Below are 22,510 nucleotides of genomic sequence, written 5' to 3' on the forward strand. Positions count from 1 at the left end.
TGCTGTTGTTTAGTTTGGAAGCACAGATGCAGTTTGTGTTCAGCATTCTGGTGTCACCAGTTCCGAGGAATGAAGTCTTGGCCTTGTGCATGTAAGTGGAAAATATCCATACGTGTCAGTGAGGCAGGGAGACCATCCAAGTTCCCTCTGTGAACAGAGCATCAATAAATAAATGCGTTACCCTGTGTTCGGGGTGGGATTTGGCTTTAGGTGGAAATAAGCGTGGACTTGTCTGCTAGCAGTGATTGCTGCGACATTTTAGGAACCAGTGCCGTTTCCAGTGGGATTTAAGCACTCCCGTTGCCTCCCACCACTGTTCCTGAGATAATTGTCTGTCAATGGCTTACAATTGTGTCAGAATTACACAAATTTCTCACTCTGGCTACATGCTGGATTTTTCCTATGAAATATTTTGGTAAAAAAGTTGTTTCTGAAGGTGAAAACACCTTTGTTAAATGGTAATTGCGCTTTTCCTGTTACTTCCTGTTGAGACACAATTGTTCTTCCACGTCTTTGAAGAGCAACGGAGTCCTCCCAGCACAAGAAAGCTGGTGCATCTATTTTGGTTAGAAAGTGCACAGAGTCATAAAGGCTGTCTCAGGAAGTGGGTTTGTTTCTTGCACCTGCTCAGCAAACACTTTATGGTGTCTGAATGCTCGTGGAGGAAGCTGCCCGATGAACAGGAGTGCCATGAAAGGAGCAGATGGGGGAGCAGGAGGCTTGAACCTGAGGACAGGGAGCAGGAGGGAGAGATTCCAGCCTGGTTTGGGTTGGAAGGGACCTTAAAGTTCACCCAGTTCCAACCCCTGCCACGGGCAGGGACCCCTTCCACTAGAGCAGGTTGCTCCAAGCCCCTGTGTCCAACCTGGCCTTGAACACTGCCAGAGATGGGGCAGCCACAGCTTCTCTGGGCACCCTGTGCCAGCGCCTCAGCACCCTCCCAGGGAAGAGCTTCTGCCTAAGAGCTCATTTCAGTCTCCCCTCGGGCAGGTTAAAGCCATTCCGCTTGGCCTGTCCCTACAGGCCCTTGTCCCAAGCCCCTCTCCAGGTTTCCTGCAGCCCCTTTAGGCGCTGGAGCTGCTCTGAGGTCTCCCCTTCAGGAGCCTTCTCTTCTCCAGGCTGACCCAGCCCAGCTCTCTCAGCCTGGCTCCAGAGCAGAGACGGACATGGGTAGACCGAGATAACGCTGCTGTTTAAGGGCAGGGACATGGGATCAGCGGCGAAGGCTGGCAGCGGTGCCGCTCCCCACAGGCACTGCAGACAGCGAGACCCCACCGCTGCCACGTCTCTCTGACGGTCCGGGTGCCTCACGCTACCGTGTAAACGCCGCTTCCCCGCTCGCCCCGGGGCGCGGCGCGGAGGAGCTGGGCCCCATCTTCAAGCCCGGTCTCTGCCTTCCCACCAGCCCCCGGAGCTGCTCCCCCTCACGGCGGCGGGGCCCGGGGGGGGGGGCGGGACGGGGCGGTGCGGGACCCGCCCGGCGGGGAGCGGGGAAGGCGCGGCCGCCCCCCTCCGGCTCCGGGCAGCGCGGGGCCGCGCGGCCGTCCCGAGATGTTCAACAGGGCCGTGAGCCGGCTCAGCAGGAAGCGGCCGCCGTCAGGTAACGGGGGCCGCCGGGGCAGGGGTGAGGGCTGGAAAAGCGCGGGCGAGCCCGGTCCCGCCGCGGGTCTCCCGCCCTTTCTCACTGAGGGGAGCCCGGCGAGCCCAGCCCCTCAGCGCGGCGGGTGCCGCTTCTCTGCTGGGACCGCGCCAGCTCTGAGGTAACCCGCGGCCGGCGGGGCTGGACCCAGCCTGCGGAGAGGGTCCCCTCACTTCTTGCGGTGTCGGGGGTCGCGGTGTGAGGGGGACCGGCCACACCGGGGAAGGAAGCGCGGCTCTTCCCGCCCCGGTAGCTGCGCGGAAGAGGGAACTGGAGCCTGCTCGGGCTCATTATGCCTCATCAGCCGCGGTTTAATTGCGAGCTGCTGCCTGCCGCTGTTCGTGTTGGCGAGGTAACATCAGAGCGTGGTTGTTGGAGCTCTGGATTGACGTTGGGAGAGTTTGCCTTTGGAGGGAGCGTCTTCAGCTGGAGTGGGAGTTACTGGGGAGCGATAAACGCGGGGCTGCACGGTTCACGCTGCTGACAGGCGTTCTAACGCGTTTGCGCTGTTACAGGGCACCCCTTGGCGCGGTATCTGGTGCTGTATCTATTCGAAACGGTTAATGTATTATCACTAAAGCAACCGAGGTAGAAGTCACAAACTCGGAATCCCAGTAAATAATACGCTTTATAAAGCACAATCAGAAGTTACAGCCTGCCTGAGAAGAGCCAAATGCGTGTGTCTGGAGTTGGGCTTGTTTTTGGGGGGTGATGTCTGGTGAACGCTTCCAGAGATGCTACAAAAGCGGAACGTCCCTTCGGTTTCCTTCCCCATAGTTAAAAGTGGAATCCAGCAGCCATCTGTTGCCGGAGACAGGCAGAAGAGGATGTTGAGGCTCGTGCTTTGGGCAGCCCTTGTATAGGGCTAAAACTCAGCTGCTCCTAGGAAAGAATTGGTGTGTGAGGACTCATCCAGTGGCGTTCGGATACATGGAAAGTAAGGGAAATTTCCCTTTTCAGCTGCTTACTGATGAAGCTTCCCATTGTTTCATAACCTTGGGTTTATTAATTCCAGACTGGTGATTGTTGCTGGATGGGCATTGCGGTGGCTTCTAGGGAAAGGCAAAGTATTCAGAGCACTTCTAAGGTAATAAGAAAGGTTTGTGGCTCGCAGGTGACAAAGGGGGAAACGCAGGTGGTGTGATCAGTTCTTCAGGAAGAAATTGAGAAGACTTTGTTTAACGTCATATATTAATGCTTAAATATAGAATAAGGAATATGCTCATTACATGGTGCTTTTATCATTTGTGCTGGTTGTCTTTAGTTACGGAGCTTTGTAGAGGAAGTATATGTGCAGGTAGCACAGGCATCGAGGTGAGGGATGCACTCTGGTGAAGGGTGTGAGTCTGTGCTGTGTGATACGGAGCCACACAGCCCGATCTATCAGCAGTTTGGGAATGGCAGCAGCTTGGGAAGCTGTTGTAGTGCGTAGCCCCTCTGGAAGGCAGACGATCAGCATGTTGAACTCAATTAGCTGTGCCTCAATCTCTGAATGTCTGATGGGTTTCCACATTTTGTACTTGTTGAAAGCAAGAGCCAGAAGTGAGGTTTGACCTTCAAAGTTGTGTGTTTTGGTGTTGATGTTTTCTGTGGTTTCAGTCCAAGTTCCTGTGTCGAGAATGCAAGTATTTGCCATTTTCGACACCAGACTTCAACTGATAATTACGGTGTTATTAGTACTGCACTTACAGTCACATTGGCACTGATGAGGCTGCACCTCAAATGCTGTGTTCAGTTCTGGGCCCCTCACTACAAGAGAGACATTGAGGTGCTAAAGCGGGTCCAGAGAAGGGCAACGGAGCTGGTGCAGGGCCTGGAGCACAGTGTGATGGGGAATGGCTGAGGGACCTGGGGTTTTAGTCTGGAGAAGAGAAGGCTCAGGGAGGACCTTATCTCTTCCTACAACTGCCTGACAGGAGGATTGAGAGAGGTGGGGATCAGCCTCTGCTCCCAGATAACAGGCAATGGGAGAAGAGGAAACGGCTTCAAGCTTCACCAGGGTAGGTTTGGACTGGATATTAGGATCACTGCCTTCCCCAGAGGTTGCTCAGGCATAGGAACAGGCTGCCCAGGGCAGTGCTGGAATCACTGTACCCTGGAGTGTTTGCACACCGTGTAGACGAGGCCCTCAGTGCCATGGGTTAGTGGTGGCCTTGGCACTGCTGGGGAATGGTTGGACTTGATGATCTTAAAGGTCTTTTCCAACTGAGCTGATTCTATGATCTATTGCTTGCAAAGAGCCTTCATCCGCAGTCTGATGCAGCAGAACTATTGTGTTGATGGGAGAAGGCAGCTTCTGTATGATTCTTCTCTACACTCCAGCTAATGCAACTACCTACTTGTTGTCTTAGTGTAGGCTTCTCCTCTAAAGTAACAGTGCTGCTAACGTAAGGACTTAATCATTTACTGTACATGTAGAAGCATCTGGCCACCACACATCATGTAAGAGCTGCGTTGCACTCGTACACTCAGTGTGAAGTTTGCTTCAAGCAGAGGCTCTGCAGCCGTGCTCTCATGCTGCACGGTGCTTGCTTTGTTGTCTTTCCCTGCCCCTTGGTTTCTAACCTGTATAAAAGACAGCAGGAAGTGTAGTTACCATATTTATCATCTGTTGTACAGTCTATGTGTTACTCTTACAGAAATGTTGGTGGAAGAACTGCCATTTTGTAATTCCCTTTTTGATGCTCAAAATGATCTCCCAGTTTTCCATATCAGCACATGCTGCCTTCCTCATTTAAATAATCATACTAATGTGCGCATTTGGGTTATTAAACATCAGTATTGAGTGTATTAAGTAACTGTCACTAGATGATTTTAACAGGAGGAAGTTATCTTTATAAATAGCACACAGAGATAAATAGCTTTCAGGAGGGTCGTTCATGTAATTACATTTACTGCAGCATTGCCTTCGAAAATAAATTGTTTCAGACTTTCATTAAATTCTGCCTCAGTGGAAGTATCATTTTTAAGGTAATTTAGTACTGTGTTATGGGATCTGCATTTGGGGATTGGCTTCTGGAGTCATGTGTGGGGAAAACCTCCTCCCTATCTTCTGAGCTCTTAAAATAGAAATCACACTTCAGATCTGCTAAATGATTCCAGCATGTGGAGTGGGAAGTTATGCTCCTAATTGGGGGCTACTTTTGTATCAGAATATTTTTCTCTGATGGCATATTTAATGGGTTGTAATAAAAATATGCAGCAGTTTTAATATCCTCATAAAGTTTCAGGGTGTTTCCTACTGTCATGTATCATGTGCAGCCTATTTACGCATATGCTGAAGTTTTATGGAGGTTGCAAAGGAACACTGAGCATGGGGATTAATGGTAGTTGGCCTGGCAGGGGGGACCCTGATCAGTGCCATGTCCAGCATGCAGACCTGAACCATCCTGTTGGCATGTCCCTGGCATGGCTCTGGTTCATGGTGGTACCAGCCAGATGATGTCCCCAGCAGGCTGTTTGAGAAGTGCTCAGGACAAGAGCTGTGCTGCACTACCTCTGGATCTGCCCTGTATTGCGTTGGCTCATTGAAACACATGCTTTTCAAAGTAGTCATTAATGTCCACTTCAAGTTTGGCTGGAAAAGAAACACAAGAAACAAAATCTCCCGTATTATATCTAAATCCTATATTAAATAGGGGAATGGCCTGGTTCTTCAGGCCATGAGCAGCTCTACATACAGAGCTGCCATTCTGCTTGCAGGTGAATGATCATAACAAAAGATTGAAGCTCCTCAGAGGTAACTGTGTTCTCTTCCAGTGTACTTGGCTATTCCCACTGAAATCTCACAGGTTTTTGGAGATTAGATGCCCAGGCTCAGGTTCCTAAAATAAATTTGCAAGTGATAATCTAGAACCACATCCTGTTGCATGAGGGAGGGGAAAACTGAGACACAGTTAACTCGCTATGCTCTTATGTTACGTATGGAGTCTGCAGTAGTGGGCTCAGACAGTCTTCAGGTTCTGACTCTTGGCCTTTACCAGACTCTGTGTTTCTTATACAGAGCTTATGCTTGCTTATACAGAGATTATATGTATGTACATATACAGAGCTTATACTTGCTGCTTTGGAGGCCCGTCTGCCAAAGTTTTTACCCAAAGGGGTTATGATCTTGAATTCTGGGAGGTTTTGTGCAGGCACAGGGTCATGTATTCACTGTGTAAGAAATTTCAGGTTGGTGCTGTATCTGCATCATATAGTGAGAGCAGGGCAGGCAAAGGAGGAACAGGATCTTCATTTGCTTGATTATTTTAGATGCTTTCCTTTCTTACAGAGCTCTATTTACTTAGGGCATCAGTGTAGATCACTCAGCATTAGGCAATGGGTATGAAATCCACAGCTCCAGAAAGTTTACCTCTTTCCCATCTCTGTAATTTCTCCTGTATAGAAACCTCAACTTCTATCAAAGGAGAAGAGGGGATGTTAATTCGTTTCCAACAGTGGCCATCTCACTGTTAGAAAAACAAATAGACTCTACAGGTCCCTACTAACCAAAACTCAGCAGGCTTTGCTGTCGTGCCAGTATGTTGTAGGGCTTTAACCTTAGCACTTATCATTCTAACTACCAGCTGAAAAGAATGTCTGATAGTATAGCTCTGCATAGATAATGTTTGAGACACTTGCTGAAGTTTAGTTTCATGAGGGAGGAAGGGGTTTTAACAGAACTTAAGCAGAAGTTACGAAAATCCCTATTTCCAGTAAGTTGGTAGGGAGGCATGAATATATTGTAGAATCCCAGACTGGTTTGGGTTGGAAGAGACCTTAAAACTCATCCACGGGCAGGGACCCCTTCCACTAGAGCAGCTTGCTCCAAGCCCCTGTGTCCAACCTGGCCTCGAACACTGCCAGGGATGGGGCAGCCACAGCTTCTCTGGGCACCCTGTGCCAGCGCCTCAGCACCCTCACAGGGAAGAGCTTCTGCCTAAGAGCTCATCTCAGTCTCCCCTCTGGCAGGTTCAAGCCATTGCCCTTGTCCTGTCCCTACAGGCCCTTGTCCCAAGCCCCTCTCCAGGTTTCCTGCAGCCCCTTTAGGCACTGGAGCTGCTCTCAGGTCTCCCCTTCAGGAGCCTTCTCTTCTCCAGGCTGACCCAGCCCAGCTCTCTCAGCCTGGCTCCAGAGCAGAGCTGCTCCAGCCCTCGCAGCATCTCCGTGACCTCCTCTGGACTCGCTCCAACAGCTCCATGTCCCTCTTGTGTTGGGAGGACACAGGACTGCAGGGGGGGATCTCACAAAAGCAGAGCAGAGTTTTATATTTTTTATAACAATAAATAGAATTTGTGTGGATTACAGAAGGGTTTTTTTCACCTTCCCAGTGTGCAGTGACCTGTGTGGAGCTCTTAGCCTGACTGTTCATGGCCTGCACTCCCTGGGCATTTCATGAGTGAGAGGAAAGGATGCCAAGTACCTTATGTCTGTTCTAGGGTTTATCAGATCAGAGGTAAAATTCCTGGAGTTTTCGCAAGTAACAGGTTTTGTGATGGGTAGCCAGCAAACCATTTTTTTGGTATCACCAGCCTTGGATGCAGCATAATTCAACCAAAACCTCACAAGGTGTATCCCTTCTGTCCTGTGTGTGAGAAACCTGGCTGGCAAGTAAGGTGTGGGCATAGTCCTTATAAAAGCAGCATTTCAGTGGACTTGAAAACAAGGAAACATAAAACGCACCCAGATACTACTTGCCCAGTAACAGGTCATCTCAGCTGGACTGAGAGTCTCCTGCCGTCTTTCCTCCCTTTAGACTGGGTTAGCATACTGCACTTGTTCTCTCACTAAACAAAGCATTACTTTTCTTTCTCTCTTTGCCTTTTCCCAACCTCCGGTGATGATCCTTTTCTTCACAATACATTGCACGTGTGTGACTGCCCAGGGTTTGCTTTATAGAAACCAATGGCATTGACAGTGCCAGGACGAAAGAAGCAAATGGTCCTTTTACCACGCAGGCTGCGGTCACTGTGTTCTCCATGCAAGAAAAAGTGCTTGAACTCCTATAAACCAGTCACGGCACCTACTTACATGCTCATGAGTTATAAAACTGCAAGACATTTCTGCCTCTTTACAGGCAAAGCAGAATTCAAGTATGTGTGTTTAATTTCAGGTTTATGGTGTTTCTTTTAAGGAGAGCAGCTGTAATCCAAGAGTGCAAAGGGCAGTGGGGGAGACATGTATGTGACATGCATCACTTCTAACTAAAATGGCTTTTTTTCCCCATTTTTTTTCCAGAAATAAATGACAGCGAGGGGCACCCAAGCAGCAGCCACCAAACCTTGAAAGGAACCTCAAAATGGGCTACATCACTGGAGAGCCTCCTCGAAGATCCAGAAGGAGTGAAACGATTTAGGGTGGCTATATTAACTATGGATATTTAAATAAACTGAAATTAGGGTTTAAAGCTGAATTAAGTCTCAGGGTAAATGGTGCCACTGCTGTAAGCACATAGGTATGCATCCTTCTAGATATGTACCCTGAGCAGATAGGCAGAGTTGGAGCTGTGACACTTGCTGAGCTTCTAAGGTAGTGCCTTTTGCCCACTGCTACTGCAGCTTGCTCTCTTAAGGCAATGGAAGACTTTTGGTTGCATCTTTCTAATTGGATCTATCAGCTGTTACAAGGATTAACAAATTACTGTTGGATAAACTACAGTCCTGGAGCCACTGATCTCTTTTGCCAAGCATTATTTATCACTGAGGACTGATCCTGCACTCTTTAGTCTCATACATTGTCCTTAAGCAATGAGTTACCACTAACAGCTCCTGAACTTGGTAGCTGTGTGGCTCTTCCTCTGTGTTGCAGCAGTTGTACTGAAGAGAATTCCCTTCGAGTTTACTACAAAGTGTGGGTTGGTGCAGCTCTAAACACAGGCTTGAGGCTTAGTTGGCTGAGGGTGGCGAGTTGGTTTTTCAAGGCCTTCTTGCCATACTAGCTATAAGAATAGGAACTACCTACTTGAGTAAGGTTTTGCCACACCAAGAACTGATAAAATGCACTGGGATAAAATGTTTTACTGCCAGACTGGTTTGGAAAGTGATGTAAAATAGAAGCACAAACCACTTGGATTTAGAATTCTTAAGGAAAAAAAGTAATATTGATGCTATTTAATTCTTGGCTTTATTTATTCTCTGTTTTCTAACACTTGAAAGAGAAAACTAACGATATCAGAGCTATAAATATTTCAATCATGTTTTATAAAGAGATTTAATACAATTTTTTTCTCCTTATTTTAAAACATGCCTCACTTCTGGAGAAATGTACTTTGTTTAAGCACTGTCTAGAGAACACAAATACATCTTCTGGTTTAGTTTACTTAAATGAATTGCCAGTGATGATTAGAAACACTTTTATTTGTAGTGATTTTACTCATTAAAAATCAGAAAGACAGTAGATGAGAGTCTCAAGTGATCTGTGACTCATTAAAATAGTTCATTATATTCACCTGCTAATGAATTAATGTATTTCCCTTTGAGTAATGACTGTAAAATCACTCGAGTTATTTAAGGGAGACTGAAGAAGCTCTTCTTGTTAGTTACTGATGTGCTCTGAGGTTAAATGTAGCTGCTCATTCTCCTGGAATGCACTTTCAGAGTGCTCAGTAAGATTGTTCGTTTGTGCCTCGGTAGCGTGCAGATGCACTAATGCAGTGGTTCTGTTATTCTACGCTATGGAAACTCATACCCTGGTAAAGCTAAGCCCAGGGTCTAATTTTAATAGCTACAGTAGGAAGAGAGAAAAAAAATTGAGAAATTGGATCCTAACTTTTGTTTGTTTTTCTCTTCCCTAGGAGTTTTTAAAGAAGGAATTTAGTGAAGAAAATGTTTTGTTCTGGTTAGCATGTGAAGAGTTTAAGAAAACACAGGGGAAAAAACAGGTATGTTTCCTAAGTAAGCTGTACTTGTCAACAACTTCCATAACATTTCTGTTGCATAACGTGCTTCATAGGAGTGTGAATAAATAGATCTGAAGGAATTGCACTGAGATCGCAGTGGTGGGATTGTTTGGAAACAAAATGAAAACAAAATGCTGGAATTGTCACATTTCCCATGTTATGAAAACTCTGAACTTTCTGTTGTTGCTTGGGAATAGCTGAAGGTTTCATTCAGGGATGTTGCATCATCTTGCTCGAAAATATAAAGATGTTTCATTCAAGACTTTTATTTAAAGCATAACAGCTACTACATGAAAATACACACCAGTAGAATGTTTTAGTGGAACATAAAATCAGCAAAGTGTTTTACTATACCAACATGAAAATTTTGCTTTATCAAGTTACAAAACAAAAGAAATTGAGGGTCCTTTTTTGTTTCAATATGTATTCAAATTAAATACAATTTAAATCTGTATTCAAATTGATAACTGCAGTTGATATCTGCAGAGCATTTCATTTTCCTGAAAGCTGTATTTTTGTAGTAGAAAATATTCTATTGGAAATTCTTCAACCAGCCACCTCTAGTAAGTTTTTTCCACTGCTTAGATCTTCGCTTACATTTAGATCCATCAGGAGCACAGAATCCGCTTTCACATTTAGGCTTTGGAGTCTATGGAGTCAGGCCTAAAATATGCTGTGCTTGGTTTGCTTCTTTCTGAAAAAGTTTTTGTGATTTTTATTATTTTTGACAAATTCCAAATTTATTTGACCTTTGAGATGAGGATTCTGTGAGAATGGAATGAACTAGTTTCAAAACTCCAACTGAGCATCACTGCCCTTGAGAGTCAGACTCCTAAATGCCATAAACCCTTACTTTTAAAATCCCACCTTTATGCTTTTCACATGTGTGCAGCTCATGTTGCCAAAGGGAACATTTTAGAAGGCTCCAGGTGCAAATGTAGAGCCCCGTTTGTGCTCTTCTGGCCAACATAAGTAGAGTACCATGAGGAGGTGAGGTTGGGAAGATGCCACTTAAACCTGCTTCAGATGGACCATGCAGACTTTGTCTATCATCAGAACTGTCAGGGAATAGGAATTGGGTGGGAACTGGGCTCCTGGGGCAGTATTCTTCCCTCTGAGGCTGGTGAGGTGCTGGCAAAGGGTGCCCAGAGAAGCTGTGGCTGCCCCATCCCTGACAGTGTTCAAGACCACACTGGACAGGGCTTGGAGCCACCTGCTCTAAGTGGAAGGTGTCCCTGCCTGTGGCAGTGGGTGGGAACTGGATGAGCATTAAGGTCCCTTCCAACACAAACCAGTCTGGGATTCTATGGTTATAAAGTGCAGGCATACCTCTCTTAAGGTCAGGCAAATATTGTCAGCTGAAACTGTTTCCCAGTGCATTTTCCTGGTTTTCAACAAAACATACTTTTGAGAGGGGACTCTACTTTCTGTAAATATTCTCTATGTTGCACTGAAAAAGCATTCCCCTCAGAACAATTTGCCTGTTTCAGCTGTGAATATTTTTTGGTATTAATAAATACATAAAAAATACAACAATAATATTTTTTGCAAGAAGAGGAACATGTTCAGATTGTCTGTGCTCTTTGTAATGTTCAGCACTACTTCAGGTTTGAGTTTTTAGCTGCTTCTGTTCCCTCTACAAATGCAGATAGGAAGAAGGCTTTGCGTTATACAGGGCAGATGTTTTTGCTTTGTAGGTTGTACAGGGTCCTTGCCTTTTCTTGATACCCCTTGGACAAGTATCAAACTGCATTTTAAAATGGAAATGAAAGTGGGAAGTCCTTCTTTAAGCTTCCCCAATTTGCAAAGGGATAACAATCATATTTTCTCTTGCTGAATAATTTCCATCTTTTAAGCTATTTCAGGATTGCACATGCAAGTACAGGAAATGGTAAAATGAAATATAGAGATAGTGGCTTAATGATTCTTGAACGAATGGACAGAGACTTAACTAGGTTCCATTTAGCTCGATTATTCAGTACCTGACATTACACAGCATGGTCAATCTGGAGCCTAGAACTGCCAAAGCTATTGTAGCTGGTTACAATGAATGTGCTTTAAGAATAGCACAGACTTACAGTGAGTTTTTATAGCTGCTTCTTATGAATGTCCTTGTTTAGATACTTTACAAAGCTAGAAAAAGCACTAAACCCAGAAATCTTTTTAGTGCTTATGATAGCACAAAGCATGAATTTGTTTTCTGAAAGTCTCTTGCAGAAATCACTTTGTATCTATCTGATGTGAGCAAGATATTCTAAAAGCATCTTTTTATTTGTTTTATAACCTGCTTCTCATTAAAGCTGGTTTACCACAGAAACTAGCTCATAGACACTTAGACATTTGGTCAGATGAAGCTGAGTTCAGTTTAACCCAGACTGAATGGCATTTTTCCCCCCTATTTTTAAAGTATAAAATAAACTTTTCAGTACTTGACATGAGAGTACGACTGTGGGGGTTTTGTTGGTCGGTTTAAACTTGCACAAAGGTGGCCACCTGGCCAATGGATTACGTATCATAGTGCCTAGTGTTATTGTCATCCCTTCTGTGTCAGCCCGTAGCAGTGTTTGGTTTTGTGTAGACTGGTGTACCATTAGGTTGGTGGGCTCAGTAAATGTTCTGTCCTTCCCTCATGTCCTTTCTGGCCTTCACAGGTAAATGCAGGCTCTCTCTGCTCCTGCTTTCTGTTGGTTACAAATTGTGTTAGTGCTATTTTAAGGAAATATCTTGGGACTTTCCTCAAGACTTACTAAATTTGGTTCAGTCCTTACTCTAACCACAGTCACGCAGGCTCTGCCTAGAAGCTGACTTTATCAAGATCAGGGCAGATCTGATACAGATACGTCTCTCTTACCTTCCTCTTGAATGTGTGCCACTATGCAGCTGGACCTCGGGACCAAGGGGAGTGCTGGCAAGAAGAAACCAGGCTTTTGACTGTTGTCTTGGCTCTAGACTAGTGGTGGGAATGCTTAGTCAGAAGGCAGAAATGGAATTCAGACCAGACTACTCCATGAGTTTGTGTTTGTTTTCCTGTTTGGGTGAGCTAATACAAAACTCATGCTCATTTCAGGAAGCAGGGCAGGTTTTCAGTATCTGCATCAGGGCAGCAAGCAAACTACATCACTGGTCTAGGGACGTTTTGGATTCAGCCTATCTTCTTGCAGCAGGAAAGCACAAACTCCTCCGTTCAGCTCAAGACACATCTCTGTAGTTTAAAAGAAAGGATGTTCCTTTAAAATTGAAGTTAAAATAGAAATGTTAATGTTTAGTGAAGACTGAGGAAGGAATTGGGTCAAGTCCACTTGTAGCAGTGAGCTCTGCTGCCACCCATATGGTCCTCATCTTGGGACACATTTAATTATTGAAATGGGAGTGGTGGGGCTAAGGGAATAAAATTGAGCTTTAAATGTTTTATTGGAGTTAGTCATACGCTGCTGCGTTTGTGACTGTTGATGAAATAAACAACATGTCCATTGTGCTACTTCCCAAGGTTTAAATGTTTCTTCTCTTGCAGCTGAACTTTAAAAATAAATTATAGATTGTAGTAAATGCTTCAAACAACAGGGAATCTTTACAGCTGTTGCTCAAACCCATCAAAATACCCATGTCAAGCTTTGGAGAGAACAGTTTCAGAGCAAACTATACCTTATTCAAGAGTTTCTTCTGCCGTTTCCCATGTGGAATGTGGCCATGGCTAAGCAGGACTGGGTAATGCTGCACAGCTGCTAACTTCTGGAGCCTGTACTGATGAGCATCTGGGACTTCCATTCACTTCATTTGGGAAGCACACATGTTTCAAAGCTGAGTTTGACCTTAGGAAAGGAAGTGGGAAAGAAGATTGTATCCACTTGAAATAGAGAGGGGGTTTTCTGTAGACAGAACTTAGTACTCCAAATGGGAATTTGGCACGGATGCTGGGGTGAGCACACAGATGTGAGTGAAAAGTGCCAGAAATCCTTTAATAACCACCTGTGAACAAGATCTCAGTTTAAATGTTGTTTAAATTCCAGAGCAGAGTCCCGTGTGCTGAGGCGTTAGTTTCAGACTGACACAGAACAAAGAATGCCACCCACTGACCTGGACATTGCTGTCTCTTCTGCCTGAACCTGGCTCTCCCTGAATGTCATTTAGGGGATGTATAAACATACTGGTTTGTAACATATATAGCTGTAACTGTACTCTATTTAAAAACATAATTGCAGTTAAACTGATGCTCTACTACTGAAGCGTAGACATAGGGGTTGTTCCGTGTGCATCAGAACCTGTAATGTTTAGTTGTGCATTTCCATATTTCCCCATTACTGCAAGGTCAGGTCCTCTGTGTCTCTCCAGCAACCCGCTGTCTCTACCACAGCTCTTTCACTTCCTTTCTTTATCATTCTTCCTCACCAAATCCAGAGATCCTCCCCATTTCACCAACCTCCCACACAATTCTCTTGCTCCCCCCATGTTCTTTAAACTTCCTCACACTACTTCTAGTTTCATGTTTCCTCTCAAGCCTTCCACTACTCCTGTACAGTGCCCAGGTTGCTTCTGTGTTACTTGGGCAAGCAGCACCTTGTATTGTGGCTGATGTGGAGCTAATGTGTGCACGGATTAGGCAGCAGCTAACTATATGTTGGCGGTTCAGGTAGAGTAGATAACTTTTGATGCTTTTTGGTGCTTTTTGGTGCTTTTCCTCTCCCTTTCCTTTCTCTCACCACTCTTCTCAATTGAATCAGTAGGAGGGTAATTACTTCTCAGTCCTTTGCCCTCCCTCTTAGGTACAATTGAATAGCAGGTTCAAAAGTTATTTAGATAGGGCTAACAGTCAGTAGTGTGATAATAGGTAAATGTACCTTTACTGTATCTGCATCAAGGTATTAACTTTACCAGTTAAGCTCAGTCTTATCGATTGGATTAACTGCCCATGTAGAACAGACACAGCTGACCCAATAGTCCCTGCTCTGTGACACTGGAACATCATCTTAAACACTTCATTGTGACCCAGTGCACCTGGCACATGATCTACCCATCAGCTGGATAATGTGTTTTAAAAAGGAATACTGGAAAATACATGTTCCCTTCAGCAGTGAGAGAGTTAACTCTTTAGGCCTTGGGAATTGTCAAACACATGTAGCTTTTCTTCTAATTGTCCCCAAATGTTGATTCTCAGCTGTAAAACATGAAAGACATTCTGACTCCTTCATGGGCAAGGGTTTAAATGCTTCCTTCTTCAAGCCCGCTTCCCATCAAAAACACAGCCTTTTAGTTGATGCTGGTGTGGTGATGTAGCTGCTTGTTAAATGTGTTATGGGGAATGATGATGAGTACCCATGGCTCAGGATTGTACAGTGCCTGCTGCTGCATGGGGCTGGTTTTCAGTGTGCAGAATACAGATTGCAGCAGGGAGGTTTGGCTTTCTTCTCCCACACTGGCTTTCTTATCCAACCTTCTGGTCAAGGGGGAGCTTGCACTGAATTTCAGAGGATTGTGACCACTCGTTTACTGCTTTGAAGCTTTAAGATGCTAGGTTGGGTCAAAGTGTTATCACTATTACTGATTTATCAAGAGAATGCTGAAATCAAGGCAAACACTAACAAACAGCTTTATGCAAGTCACACCTACCCCTATTTATCAGCTTTCAGAGGCCCTTGAGAGTCTTATCTTTGCCACTAACCAAGCTGTTGGGTTTCTTTAATTGTGTGGTCACTCTTGCATGTGAGCTACCCTGAGGTAAAAATGTAGTTACGAAAGAGCATGTAGTATGGCAGTTATCTAGCAGCAGCATGGATTATACACTAACTTTGTTTAGTTTTGCCTTGCGGAGATGTTTTCCCTCTAGTACAAATGAATAGACACAAATAAGCTAATCTATGTCTTTTTGTTTTGTTACTTGTTCTCTCCTTTAATTCAGACTGTGTTTTGGTTTTAGGATCTGAACCTCAAGAAGTGACTTGGAGCAGTTTTCAACAAAACATTAACAATATTTGTATGAGCATATTCCCCCAGCAAATATAATTTTTTAAATAAATATGTCCTTTTGCAGATGCAGGAAAAGGCTAAAGAAATATACATGACTTTCCTGTCCAGTAAAGCTTCCTCCCAGGTCAATGTTGAAGGGCAGTCCCGTTTGAGTGAGACCATTTTGGAGACACCTCATCCTCTCATGTTTCAGAAGCTCCAGGACCAGGTAAAGTTATTTTCTTCAGTTTCTTTTTGGTTTTTGTCTGCTTTTAATGGACTCTGCCTTTTAACCATAAGCTAGTGTTGGAAAGTTGGGAATCTGCCTACTGCTGCCTGTGGCATGGAATGAATAAGCACACATGGAGCTGGGTTTCTTCATATTGGGGATATTAGTGCAGCTGCTCCAAGGATGGATGCACCATACCCAAGGTTTTTGGCTCCATATAACTCTGGCCAATTAATTAAGAGTCTTGGCACAACCATTCTAAGCCAGTTCAGGACTTTCCTGGAAAATTGGATGAAGTTTTCTCCCAGATTCCTGTGCCAGTAGCTTGAGAATCACTCCGCTGACTAACTTTGTGCCTACATTTTCCTGTGTATTCACTTGCGCTGAGTCATTGCGGATGTTTGTTTCCATAGTTGCCCCTGGTTTCCTTGAGAGCTTGAGATTCTTCACTTTGCTTTGTTTTGGTATTTATATTGATATGAATATAATGAAATTTCCTAAAAAGCCTCTTCTGTAACACACAGAACTTAAAAGAGTAGTTGGTATCTGCTTTGCTTTTTCCTATAGAACTTGGGAGGTCTGGTACAAATTAGGTGGCATTTTGCAGGCGTGTCTTTTGGTGGTAAATTTTCTTGTTACTTAGCTTATTTTAATGCCTAAGTTAGGAAGTGAGTCACTCTTATCTGCAGCTTTCCAGCACTTGCAGTCTGTACTGCTTTTAATTTCTGTACCATCCTCAGGACTACCTGTATTTTCCATTTGGCTCTTTTGTGGAGAAACAGCACTCTGATTTAAATAGTGTTTTTAACCCGTTTCACATCAGGTATTGTGTATGTTAGCTGGGCACTGGCTGGGTCAGTGGAATTGGTCTGAGGAGCAAAGACTCTGCTGTCTTTCAAGCAGGTTCCAAGTCATTAGCAGTGGAAATGTCTGAAATTCAATTTCAATGTGAAGAAGTTAAGTTTTTCATGGAAGAACTTCTGACTTGGGGGAAGGGAAAGAGAAAGGGTTGGTACATCTAAGCACTGCCCTTCAGCATGAGTGATTATGGAAGTGAAGCTGGAGAAGACCATTGGAGCTCAAATAAATGAGCATGCACATGAACAGCCAGAGATCAGTAATACCTGAACTGGAAACATGCTAGACCAGTGGTAGAGGAATCCCACTAGTGTAGGAAGAAAGTCTGTGAACTTCTAAAACCAAATGCAGGGCATCTGTGTGTTGTTGCAGGTTTCCACTGCTTGAAGCTTCTGTTTATTGCTGGTAGGTAATAATAGTTCAGGAAGAGTTATAGTCTTCCCTAGTTTTTAATCCTTATAAAGGTATGGAGAATGGTATAATTTGTTCTCTAAAGAACAGTGTTAATGACTGCTGGCACTGTGTGTCTGAAGTATAAAGGAGGTCCAGAGACCTGCTGATTAAAATGAGTCTACTTGTTGGGTGTGTTTGTGGGATGTGCTGGTGGGATGGCCTTAAACAAATAGCTTGGAGGCAGTTGTTCATCCTGAATGGTGTTAGAATAATTCATAGAAATCTGTAGATTCAAAATATTTATGAGTTTAAATGTTCCTGCTCCACAGAGGTGATGAGAGATGAGGAGGGAAAAAGAATTCTGCCTTTGCATGTGATTATGAAATCTGTCTGTTCTGTGCATTTGGTCGACCAGACTTCTGCAGATTTTGACCTTAGTGCTCTTTCTTTCTGGGAGATGCTATAAATGACACTAGGAAAAAGAGAGGTTTGAAATTACATTGTAGTTAGCTGATGGCAGGAGGTTTAATTTGACTTTACTTAACTGCATTGATTTGGGTCTACATCAAGAGGGTGTTTGAGGATTTTTAGTCTTCCAATATGGAGCTTATAAAGCAAGATTTCCACTGTTTTAAACATGAATGTAACTATTAAAATATGTGAACAAACAGTGGTTAGTAAAATGCTTCATGTAATTTATTTGCCTTGAGGACATTTCAGCAAATGCACAGATAAGAACAGTCAAGTTTTGTGTGTTAGCCTTTACCTGTCCAGGTTCCTTGAGGACATGAAATGGAAAAGCAGCTGGAGATTATGTTACCCTGGCAGTGTTCAAGGCCATATTGGATGGGGCTTGGAGCAACCAGCTCTAGTGGAAGGTGTCCCAGCCCGTGGCAGGGGTTGGAACTGGATGAGCTTTAAGGTCACTTCCAACCCAAACCATTCTAGGATTCTATGATTATCACTTCTTTTCCTCCTAACAGTTGTTTCACCCAGTTGTACTTTCAGTTAGAAATGAGGCCCGTAAAGGTAAAGCTCCAGTTATCCACACGTGGATTATCCACTCATGCAGGTCACAATCCAGAAACAAGTCCTGGAAATTTAGTTACTCTGAGTGCCATAAAATGTAATCAGTCACGAAGCATGACTCAGAGAGGCTCTGCCACTGAAATAATAGGCAGAGGATGATGTAGGCTTTGGTTTTTCTCAATTATGGTTTTGAGGTTTACTTTTTCCTTCCCCTCTGTTTCAAGACCAAGCAAAATTGACCTTGACACCTAAACAAATTCTGAGCTCCCCTCTCAAACCCTTTTGTTTTCAGAGAACTCCAAATGGATTCTAGGTTTTCAGTCTTTTTTTGTCTGACGTGGGTATAAATAGGACAGAAAAAAGTTATATTGAGGGATGAGCTTAAACTCAAGCCCAGGAGAGAAAAGCTATACTCAGCGCTGACTTCATGCTTCCATGCTGGCTGTGCACTGGCTATGAGAAGAAGGGCAAGTCTTGGCATGAGTTTAATCCATCACTAACTTTAAGCCACATTTTATCTGGCAAATTCCATCTGTACCAGATCAGCTCTTTGTGGGAGGTACCTGCAGCATTTCTAATCTGGCCTGAGACCATTCCAGGCATTTGGTTGGGTAGTAGTCTAAAAAGGATGGGAAGATCAGCATAAGTTTAAGAAACATGGATTAAACCAGTTGTTTCAGTCCTAGATTCAGTTTGTAGTTTCAGTATTTGTGTAAATTATGTAGAGGCTTTTCTTAATTATCCAGTGCTGTGCATGTATAATGAGCTATTCTGTAATGCTCAAGAGTAGCTGCAACCAGAAGGTGCCTAAAAGGTAACTTTTGTTCTTCATCCCTTTGAATATCTTCCAACTGCCCTGCCAGAAGGGCATCCTCACTGGGCTTTGCTCCTGGTGGCTATGTAGCCTTAAAGCTGCAGTGGAAGGGGACCAGGTGATGTCCTGGCTTGTCCACTTGTGCAGTTATCTGATCATCAGCTGTAAAATCCTACCTAGTGACCATGGCATGTGGCCTCCCACCTTCACTATCAGGTTTTGAAAGCTGGCTATTGTGAAAATCATAATCTGGTTCTTAAATTAATATGGATGCTATAGAAAAGAGTGACTATGGAACCTACAGTATGGTTTGCTGCATGCAGCCCCTTCTGAGTGATTGAAGTGTGTTTTAATGTCATGCTTCCTAGTGGTGCTTTAGTACTAACACAACAAAAATACATTAGAATTGACATATTGTCCCCATTTAAAATCTAGTTTTACTTAAGTCATTGTTTTTGTGTTTTTTCCCCCCTCTTACCAGATATTCAATCTCATGAAATACGACAGCTACAGCCGCTTCTTGAAGTCAGACATATTCCTAAACCATAAGAAGTGTGAGGAGCAGGAGGAGAATTCACCAGAGGCTCAGACTGCAGCTAAAAGAGCATCAAGAATTTACAACACATGATACGACGAATCCCTTCAGGAGGAGCAATACAATGACTTAATTACACTCAGGAACAGTCTAGGTTTAGAACAGTTGCATTTAGGGCTTGAAAAGCTCAAAACCTTCTTAGGAGATACTTACCTTCTTAATTGCTTGAACGACTAATTGTTTTTGCATGATAGCTAATAACAAAGTGCTCACGAAAAGACTGTTAACTACATTAAAGGCTGAGGTATTCCTCCATAGCATGAATTGCGTTTTATATTTCACAAGCTAAAATGCTTTCAGTTTTTGTATTTTCTTTTGTGAGGCTTCATGATGATGAGAAATGGGAGATAGGGTGCCTGGATTTCTATTTTTGCCTTGTAATTTTTATTTGTGACTGGGTTTTACATCCTGAATTGCTGGGAGAAGCTGCTGAGGGGTAAATTGCACGTTACTTTGTGGATGAGTCATTCGTAGCAAACTTAATTATGAAGGGACAGCATCTTTCTGGGTTAAGCTCAATAGAATACAATCCCTTCCTATGTAACTTCGTTTTTTCAAGGTGATACCTGTTTTGCTTTGCCTTTATTGTTGAATCAAACACTTCTTTAGTAATGATTTCCTCAATATTTTTGCAGTAGACAATCACCTTATTCAGAGGATGGAATAATCTGTATTCCCTTAGGAGCGAAAGCACTGATTCCGGCAAAGCTTGACCAGGGTACATCCTGTGTGTCAGCATAACATCAGTGTCAGATGCCTGTATGGGGCAGCATCTGGTCCCTCCTATGTCTCCTGAACAGTCCTGCTCTGTGCAGCAGGAATACTTTGGCAAAGGACCAACCAACAAAGTCTGGCTTTGTTCTACTAAAATCTTTCTACTAAAATCACCTTGCCTGATTTTGTTTGCCCCAGAGAATCATTTCAGGGTTTTCTAATGTAACTTTTGAGAGCTGCAGTGGAACAGGGGCTTGACATTGTGGTTTAGGCCTTTACAACAAGCTTGAGAGAAGTGGGAATTTATTCCTGCTCAAAGCAATCCAAGATGAAATGGTGGTAAAGGAACACTCTCCCAATGAGCCTTCCGTGTTGTCCTGGGACAGTGTCAGAACTGCAAAGCACATTTAAGCATACAATTTTTCATGTGTTCATATAGTTTTGAGTTAATTCACTGCAGTGTTGCTAGATTGCAGGTGAAGTTGGGAAAGCCCGTTAGCTATGCGCTCTATTTCCAAGCTTCGCAGTGTGTAGTGTAGCTGTTTCACATTCTCTCATTATTTACTCAGTTACTTTTGCACTGCTTTCCTTGAACGTTAGTTGATGTGCCAGCTAATCTAAATGCCCAGTTAGCTTTTGATCATTTTATAGTTCTTTTTTTGACAGAAAGGCCAGGTTAGGGGTTGGAACTGGAGGATCTTAAGGTCCTTTCCAACCCTAACTCTTCTATGATTCTGTATGTTTTGTATGCTACTGTTGCTATCAAGGTTTTAAAACTTTAGTCTAGATTGTAATTTTTGAGGCTGCAAACTCACTTGGCAGACTTGCTTATTTCTTTTAACTCTGAGTCACTCTTGCAGGTAATGTGTAAAGAAACTTGTTTCCATGGGCTTTTTCCTAGTTAGATGTTAAGGGTGGGATCAGGAGTTCTGATTCTTCCCTCAGAGCTAAATGGCCTGTTTGGTTTAGAAGATCAAAGAAGAGGTCAGTGCCTCCATATGCATGTTTTAAGGTGTAATTCTTATGCACTTAATTTTCCCTTTGTGCTTTCAAAAGACTTAATGGTGAAGTCCTAATCTTCCTTTGGGCACTTTCAGTAGTATTTGATCTCATGCTTAAGTTGTATTTTAATGTTTTGCTGTATAGGAACGAGGTAAACCCATGCATGAATGCTTTTGTTGGGATGGGGCTTAGGAAATGGGACCATCCAGTTCTGGATTTGCTAACTATTTGTGATCTCAGGATTACCTCTTTTGAAAATTCACTGTAATAACAAACTCTTGACGCCTGCCACAGCAGAGGATGGAACTTCTGATACCACTGAAGTCCTTGGGAGTGGGCAGCTTAAACACAATTAGGAGTTGGGATTTGTCTCTTCCCAGTAGTTGCAGCAAAAGTCTTGGTGATACTGAAAAATGCAGGAAGGGGACCTTCATGGGGAAAACCACAGAATGAGCTCTTACCACATTCATCACATGGATGCACAGTAGATTAATTTTTAATCATATTGATTTTAGAAGTGCATGAGTAAGGGAGAAGTGACTGTCATGTTTTAAAATAATAATAATAATAATAAAAACTAAACCCAGAAGCTGTAGGAACAATGGTGGGGCATTAAAGAGAGAAAATACTCATTTGTAGCTGCTTATAAACACCATTTTCCTTGGCAATATGCTCCCTGTCAGGTACTGCCTTATTTGCTTGTTAAGAGCAACTGCCCCATAGTAGACACAAAGGTGCTTTACACTACTACTACTAACCAAAAGTTACTCAAATGAAAATGTATTTTGCGCAGCATCTCAATGCTTATGGTGTTTATTTCAATACCTCGATGTTTCTGATACAATATACCTAAATCCACACAATTCTAATCTTTGAATTGCTCTTTTGCAAAGTTCACTGCCCCATTGACGTGTCTTGTTTGTAGTGTCTGGTTTTGGTTTGGTTTTTAGAAGAAAACTTGTGAGGTGCAGGAATCAAAGGGGGTTTCCTATTATCTGTATTTTCCAGTGAAAGAGCAATCAAAGTAAAGCCATGCAAGATGTCTGTAGTTGCAGCATGTATATATGTGGAGAAGGTTATTTTGCTTCTGTTGATATTCTTACTGATCAAATTTACCTTATGAAATAAGTGACTTTTTCTCTCCGTGGCATAGAACAAATCACACAGGAAAAGAACTGAGTTTCCAATAGGTAACTCGTGCATTCCAGGAACAACTGCAAACATTGCATTGAACCTCAGACTGTAAGCGCGTACTCAGAGTTGCTTGACGTAGGAATTAAAGGTAGGATCTACTCCTGTTCATAGAATTTATGCTGAAGGTCTGAGCACAGAAAACAAGCAAGAGAACTTTTGTGCCTGATTGCATGCCTTAAACTCTACCCTGTTGTGTGTTTCTCAGCTAAAAATTAAAATATCCT

At 43.4% G+C, this 22,510-nt stretch overlaps 1 protein-coding gene across 2 annotated transcripts; it reads left to right on the forward strand.

Annotated features, from left to right (window-relative positions):
- The first annotated feature begins 1,461 nt into the window (after positions 1 to 1,461).
- RGS10 (regulator of G protein signaling 10) lies at positions 1,462 to 22,510 on the forward strand. 2 transcript variants are annotated; one of them, XM_080621566.1, is made up of 5 exons: positions 1,462 to 1,600; positions 7,859 to 7,977; positions 9,414 to 9,500; positions 15,544 to 15,687; positions 19,263 to 22,510. In XM_080621566.1, the coding sequence occupies exons 1-5, from the start codon at positions 1,552 to 1,554 to the stop codon at positions 19,407 to 19,409; spliced, it is 546 nt and encodes a 181-aa protein (XP_080477692.1). In that variant the 5' UTR covers positions 1,462 to 1,551; the 3' UTR covers positions 19,410 to 22,510. The 2 variants fall into 2 exon arrangements, with proteins under 2 accessions (XP_080477692.1, XP_080477693.1); XM_080621567.1 differs by lacking the exon at positions 1,462 to 1,600 and adding an exon at positions 2,440 to 2,576.

Source organism: Psittacula echo, assembly GCF_963264785.1.
Source record: "Psittacula echo genome assembly, chromosome: 6".
In the NCBI taxonomy this organism is placed as follows: domain Eukaryota; kingdom Metazoa; phylum Chordata; class Aves; order Psittaciformes; family Psittacidae; genus Psittacula; species Psittacula echo.

Bases quoted from the DNA above. Each gene is read 5' to 3' on its own strand.
- RGS10 (XM_080621566.1), top strand. From the start codon at position 1,552: ATGTTCAACAGGGCCGTGAGCCGGCTCAGCAGGAAGCGGCCGCCGTCA. The intron at 7,978-9,413 runs GTGGCTATATTA...TCTCTTCCCTAG, and splicing joins AAGGAGTGAAACGATTTAGG to GAGTTTTTAAAGAAGGAATT. The intron at 15,688-19,262 runs GTAAAGTTATTT...CCCTCTTACCAG, and splicing joins TTCAGAAGCTCCAGGACCAG to ATATTCAATCTCATGAAATA.